We start from the raw sequence: 7,431 nt of genomic DNA, 5'->3' as shown, positions 1-7,431 counted from the left end.
CGAGAATTGAAAGATATTGGGATAGAAAAAGAATATATTCGAAAATGGTGCAGGGATAAATAAGAATCAACGTTCAAGGAATACTTGAGCAGAGCTGTTATGGAAACCCGTGCGTGAATAGGGAATAAAAAAGGTAAAAAGAGGGAATGGTTCTGGATCTTTAAAAGTGAAGTCTAAAAGAAAAAGTATATTGTTGCTTGGCTATATAGAATCTATCTGCATGGAAGCAGATGAAGGAGAAAAAGTACAGGTATTATGAGGTCATATAGTTGGTTGACTGAGAATAACAAACAGAAAAAAAGAAGGAAAAAAACAAGAAGATTTACGTATAGGTGTTGGAACAAAAAGGATAATAAGAGGAAACGCAAAGCAAGGTGTCGATAGGACGAAGGATAGCTTGGGAGAATGGGAACATAGAAGGTTGTAATACAAGGCACAAAAATAAACGCCCCAAATTGCAATGAATATCGTGGCTCATGCAACGGAAAGCAAGAGAAAAGGAATAAAAAAGGCAATAATAATGGGCAAAAGTTTCCAGGAACCAAGAAAGAAACATGCGCTAAATCTGGTTGGTATGGCCTCCCTAAATATCGAAACGGCATAAATCCACCGAGGCACGATATTTATTGATTTTTATGTCTAATAGTCATAGGGTTCGTATATGGATTGATGTGGCGGATAGCCAGATACATTCGTTTGCGATTGCGACCAGTTAGTACCCATAAGTTTCAGACGGCGTTCTAAACGAACGAGGGCGAAAATGTCAGTTATCAGCGGATTTCATACAGTGTTGCAATTTGCTAGATAAAAAAAAAAGGGGGGGCGAAGGTGAGGGAGGAAACATACCCCTCTCGAAATCACCCCATCGCTTCATAGTAATCTTACTGCTGTCAAATTCTCCCTCGTACTCGATTCCGGCTTTCTTCGTTTTCTCCCCTGCCGTCTTACGAGTGTCACCCCAGCTAAAGTCGTCAAATTTCCAATAGGAATAGGTGGGCAGCACAAAGTTCCATATCGGCAGCGAGAGCAGGTAGATAAACATCCACATAACGTATGAGAGGCGGTGGGCGGTCACAACGATTAGGATCGCAGGCAGGCCGAGAATAAGTGCCAGAAGGACGAGAGGGATGACTTGGACAGGCTTTCTGATAATGGAGATGACAATGACATAGAACGTGAAAGAGATCGCAGCAGGGAGGACCAGAGTTCCTACTAGTTCCATGAATACCACGAACTGCATGCTAAAACAAAAGGTCCCGCAGAGATCTCGAACAAGAACAAGTTCCATAAGGTTATGCACGGTACTGTTGATCCACCTGCGGCGCTGGGATAGGAGAACACTGAATTTTTCTGGGACGGTAGTTTTGCAGACTGCTTGGGGTACGAAAACTTGTTTTCGTTTTGGGAAGGTCTTTAACATAAGCGTCGACAGGTATCGGTCCTCACCGAGCAAGAGAAGGTTCTTCTTATGAAGGGTGTCAACGACATTCTCTGAGTAATGCTCAACCACGTCTGGATTTGCAAGAATTGGCACCCAGTAGTTCTGTCCTCCCTTGGGAGCTTTGATTCGATACATGCAGAAGCAACCTGGCAAGCAAGTGACACCACCGAAAACTGATTCAAACGATTTGGAAAGATGATGGGAAATGAAATACTCGAACACTTGTATCATCGTAACCCAACTCTCTTTTTTATTGGCGATCTTCGTCTCCCCGCAGAGACCCATGATTTCTGGGTCCTTGACCATAGCAGAAACCATGTGCGTCAAGCTGTCGGGGAATACCTTGGTATCTGCATCAACCATCAGAACAACCTCATAGAAATCGGGTGATATGCCCGTAATCTTCCATAATCCATTGAACATCTCGAATTCGAGCTCCGTCATTCGCTCATCGAACATGACCTTTTGAAGAAAAGACATCAAAATAATTTGGCTGTCACGTTTGCCTCGGTTACCCGGTTTACTATTCTGCATCTCATCCGGTGTTCCGCATTTCACGACGACCATCATTGGCACGCGCTGTTGTTTGTCGAGAGGTACAACTGATTGTTCTCCGTAATCATAAAATCCAGTATATATCTTGGCCATATTGTGCCTCTTTGCTCCGCTGGCAACAGCAACATACGAGAAGGCCTGGACGTCCTCGGGAAGGACAGTAAAGTCCTTCATCAGGCTAAGAGTAATGTCGGGGGTAGTGACAGTTTCGCCCGCTCCTTTGATCAAGCCGTCGCAAATGACAACAATCGTCTTGTGGCTATTGGGGTAATCGGTCATGGCGATAGAATCTAGAGTTGTGCGCAGACCCTCCGCTCCTTCAGAATAAGCTGTCACTAGACAAATTGCGTGGGCCAAAGGATACCCGAAGGGTTGCCATTCTGGTGGAGGTTGAGGAACCACCGATTCGTTAACAAATCCTGACATGCCCGGCGTTTCAACATCACTAACAGACATGGAGAATGGTCGATCGTGTACACCAAGCATAAGACTGGTGCGACTACCAACGAGACTATGCCTATAAGGATCGACGCTTAAAGTCCCTTGACTGGGGTTTTGGCCAGTCTTGTACATCGGGTTCGCAAGATTCGCATTCTGACTCACCATGGTGGTGGGTGGCGCGCGCTGTTTTGACGCTCCACGATCCATCGCATAAGGGCTAGTGAACCTAGACGTTGTTGGGAAAATAGCGCTGCTGATTTTGCTCCCGCGTCTACTGCCGCGGTCAGGTAAAGCAGGATCTGTTAAACGTGGACCAGGCTGATAAATGTCGTCGGACCAATCTTCGATTTGCTTTTTCCGCATTGTTGAACTAGGGTTTATCGTCGTCTTCGCAGCGAAACGGCTCGCCAAAAACCACTGAAATGTCAAAGCAAGAACAAATTTCGCCCCAACAACGGATAGAATAAACGCCAACGAGACATAGAGAACCACCTTAGAGGCGATGCAACCGACAGATTCCGTATCAATAGCTCCAACTTTGATGATTTCGGTCAAACATTTAGCCAGTCGTTTGTCAGCGGAAGACTGGAACAAATGCGTCACGTCGGCACCCTTAATCGCCGGATTTGCCTTGAGTTCGTCGAACTGTCGGGGAACGGTAACTTGGCTTCTGTCGAACCAATCTAGGAGATTCAAATCAAGAACGTTACCTGAGTATACGATCAGGTTTCGAGACTTGTTCTTCAAATCATCCCACTTGAAATATACCACTCCAGGCGCTGCTAAGCGGTGATAGAAAGTATTTCTCGCTTTCTCAGTCATATGACATGCATAACCTAAATACGGTGGTTCGGTAAAATTGGGTTGAGAGGAGCCATCCTGCTTGAAGGGAACGCATGGAAAGTACCAAGCCAGTTCTCCATTGCTGTTCGTTGGCACATTTGAGTTTGGGGCCGCAGTGATAAGACCTTTACATGCGCCATTTACATTTTGGAACAAAAAGCTGGCGTCCATACCACCGTATGAAACAGGAGGATAAGCGACGTTCGATCTATCGGGAATACCCAACGCTTCCGGATGATGAGTGCCTTCCATACTATATGCTTTCCCATGGAAGATAATATATCCCACATCGACCTGGTTTATTTTAAGACGTACACCCGGGCTGCCACAAACAACCTGAGTAAAACCGAAGGTGAGAAATCCAACGAAGGTGCAAATAAGGAGAATGATGCTGATAAGGCCCATTTTCTCGCGCCAAGCTCGTCTTTGAGCCTTCGCGGGCATTCCGAAGCATTTGAGGAGGAAATCAGGACACCAAAAGGTCACCATGCCGCAATATACGTTCCACAAGCTTGGGGGATTGATAGCATCTAATGCTTCCTGGCGCCTCTTTTCTGCCTCCTTGGCGGCTCTGGATTCCTTCCGCGACAGTTTCCTATGTGTATGTTTTCCCACGTCCCGCTGTGATGGATGACGACCCCGTAATTTTCTCGAACGGTCCCCGTCCTCGTGATAGTCGGCACCAGGGTTATTCCCGTCGCGTCTAGTTAGACTCTTGATATCCGTACTTCCTGAGCTCATTGTGTCGGCCTCCCCATTCTCATGTACTGGCTCATTGCCTGTTGTTGAGGGATACGTAGCCATATTTTGCGCATGTTGGCGATAGTGGTAGTTAGGGTGGTTACGATTCATACGGGTTCGTTCAGGTCGAATCAAACTCTTTTTCCGAGACAAATTCCTTGAATCCATTGTCGCGGCTGCATCATTTCCTGGGCTTATTCGAGCAGACAGCTGAGGGTTTCCATAGTAGCCATTGTGTCTCTGCGAGTTGGGTGGCGGCGTTAAGGGGCTATCCACATATCCACCAGCTTCAAGATCAGGACGCCGTCGATGGGATGAGTCCCGAAACCCAGGTGGCTGGGCATCGCGTCTTAAAGATGAATCGGTTGGCCGCTGAGGCAGTGACATGTTGATGTGAAAAGAAAAAAAATCTGCCAACTAGAATACAAAATAAGCATATCGATTAGCTGCTATTTGCTGGAACGAAATGACCATAGATTTCAGAAGTCCCCGCCGCCGTAGAGTTATAACTAGGCAAATTTTTTACATACCAAAATGAGAAATACCACTGTCGTTCCGCCTGATTCAAAGGTCTAAACTAGTTATCCCAGGGTTCCAAATTGGTGTTGCCCAACACACACCCATACAAAAGTTCAGCAAGATCGGTCGATGCGAAAGTTTTTCGTCCAACTAGCCCGCGAACGGAAGTTTTGAAGACTCGTAGAAGCGTTTAAACGGCCAACATTGGTTTTCAATGGCTGAGATACTTGGTTTGGCCTTGCAGGGAAGAATTCCTGCAGGACGTTTGTTTCAAAGATCCCCGACCGAGAAGCGGACAGACGCAGTGCGGATGGTCTGCGCTAAACACGCAGAGGAGAAAAGACTAAACACGCAGAGGAGAAAAGAAAACAACACTCGAGAAGTATGAATATATGGCAACTAATGGACAACACAGAGAGAGAGAAAGAGAAAGAAAGAGTTGGGAAACAAAATATATGAACAAAAGATCGATTTCAGGACATCGCACAAAAGGTGATTTCGGTGCAAAACGAATGTAATCGCCTCACAGCATCAAACGTCGAAAGAACGAGGTTTCGACGCTGGATGGCAAGGCTTCAGGAAGAGATCGCCAAGGGTTGTTGGGATGAGAAGCGAATGCTGGCAGTCCTGGCTGGGTTGAAGTTGGGGGCTTGTCTAGATTGGGAAATAATGACCAGAGGCTTAGGGGTGTATGGAATTGACGTACTCCGTATTGCTGTGACATTTGTGACAGGTATGTGGCATTCATGACATTTACAATACCAGTAGAAGACCGTTTGGACAATACAATAATACGCGGTAAAACATGATTCCAGGTCCGAATCTATTTTTAACTCTCCATAGTAATTGGCCACTGGGATGTTACCCGCATACAGAATTTCAGTTGAGACGTTGCTTGATTTTCTCGGAAGCACTTATTACGGTACTGCACTGTGCATGCATACATTAATAGACTGCTTTCCAATATCTCTATTATGCTGCAGGGTACAAAATTCTAGCTGTTTTGCTGTCGAAAATTTGCTGGGTTGGTGACGAAGCCAGAGAGTTGTATGGATCAGGTACCGTCAAAACCGAGACACCCCAAACTTCCTCCCGGTTGAATCAACCAATCACAATACAAGGAAGCATAAAATACCGCGGTATGCCAAACCTTGAAAGTGTATCATTGTCCCAAGTATGTCCCTTTGACGGAAGTTATGGGGGCTTTACCCCTAAGTTAACCCCTAAACTTTGGGCACCCCGCCCCTAAACCAACCACAAATCTTTTTCAAGGCGTATCAGGTATCTCCATTAATTTGTAACAAAGTTAACTATTCACCACATACGTAAATAAAACAGAGTGACATATAATCATTAATACATACTTATTATGCCCCCTTCTAAAATTACCAGGTTCTAGAGAAACACAAAGTCACCATTCGTTGACTCGTTACAGGAGGCAAAACACATATTCAGTCCGTTCAGGAACTAGTAATTTATTTAGCACTCTCTTTGTCGAGTAATTTAGGGGTGATTTTAGGGTCAGCTGCTTCCAAGCATGCCTAATTCCCAGTTGAACCCTGCGCTAAATGTGGCGCTGTAATCCGTATTATCCGATCTCAAAATTACAGCCGCGGGGCTTTGGAGTGCTTTTGTCCCTGGTATTCGCATTTCCAGATAGATTTCAAGCGAGATTTTGGCTTGGCGGGAAGGGTTGTTGTGGTGATGATTTTCCTGGCAAACGAGTTTTGACAAAAGATGATATTTGTTTTCTCTTTTGTCCTCTTCTTCACACGCACCGCACCGTCAATTCATATCCTGAAGATATCTATGATGGATGGATTAGATTAATCAAGAGCCGAGCCCGGCCTGGCTATAAATGTAAACTTGCAAGAAAGAACTGGAATCCAAACACGCCCCCTTTCGTTTCTCCCACAGCGCGGTCCAAGCCACATAACCAGGTTTTCAGGCTCGTCCATGTATTTCCAGGGAGGGCGCATATCATTTGAATAGCCGTACATATGCATGTACGTGTATACCGATCTACCCGTTCATCCATTCTTCAATCGTCCTGCTATCCCATGGTTGAGAACTGTTGCAACCCTGTCGTAGTCTGCAGCGCAAGCCTGCGTATAGCGCACTCCTTTCTGTGGACGACACTGTTGAGTTCTTACTATTGGTTCAGGGGTAACCGAGAACGGGTCAATCCATCAGTCAAGAGTCAGGTTTGTGGAGAGTTGAACGCGCTAAAAAAGGAATTATTGCTACGTTCACTCGCTCCTTTTCTACGAGACTTATCGACAAAAAAGATAACTGGACTTGCCTTCTTTTTGCCTTCCATCTCACCCATCGTTGAAAAATGAACTGGAGACGCTATCAAGACGATGTGGATTCACGGAGCTAATTATCTCCAACAATTTAGCCTGCTCAGGCCCCAATCCTCAGTGGCTGTAAGGTCACATGACATCGCCTGTGGGTTCCAAGTTCCCAAGGATGTAAGGATGTGGGGCTTGCCACAGGATTTTGCGGAGAAAATGGCAGATGTAAATTGCAGTTTCATGTTCAGGGCGGTGACAGAGCTCATGGATATCCATCGCTATCCCGTTTTCTATTTTTTTTTTTTTTTTTTTTTTTTTTTTTCCGTCGGTTCCTTTTCATATTTCAGATCCTTACCCGATGGAGATATGAAACGTGTATTGTTGCTATGTTGTGAGGTGTAGTAGTGTGTGAAGGGTGATCACTCTTGGATCCTGTAACAGATTTATATTAAGATGACCATTCATGGATCATGGTATATCGATCCATTGGTCGCTGCTCGGACTCGAAACGGATTCATCCACAGAAAATGCATTCTCGAAGAGTATTCCTTCATGAGACGTATCTGTAGGTAGGGGACTTGATAGAATGCTGTT

General features: G+C 45.4%; 1 protein-coding gene across 1 annotated transcript; it reads right to left on the bottom strand.

The window, feature by feature from the left end:
* Positions 1-639: 639 nt before the first annotated feature.
* HCAG_02857 (chitin synthase D) lies at positions 640-4,408 on the bottom strand (the record flags this gene model as incomplete). The annotated part of the gene is made up of 2 exons (XM_001542636.1): positions 640-740; positions 847-4,408. The coding sequence occupies 2 exons, from the start codon at positions 4,406-4,408 to the stop codon at positions 640-642; spliced, it is 3,663 nt and encodes a 1,220-aa protein (XP_001542686.1).
* Between the last annotated feature and the right edge of the window lie 3,023 nt (positions 4,409-7,431).

Source organism: Histoplasma capsulatum, genomic scaffold, assembly GCF_000149585.1.
Source record: "Histoplasma capsulatum NAm1 scaffold_2 genomic scaffold, whole genome shotgun sequence".
Taxonomy (NCBI): Eukaryota; Fungi; Ascomycota; class Eurotiomycetes; order Onygenales; family Ajellomycetaceae; genus Histoplasma; species Histoplasma mississippiense.
Note: the sequence above shows the minus strand (reverse complement) of the source record. Positions and strands in the feature narration are given on the sequence as shown.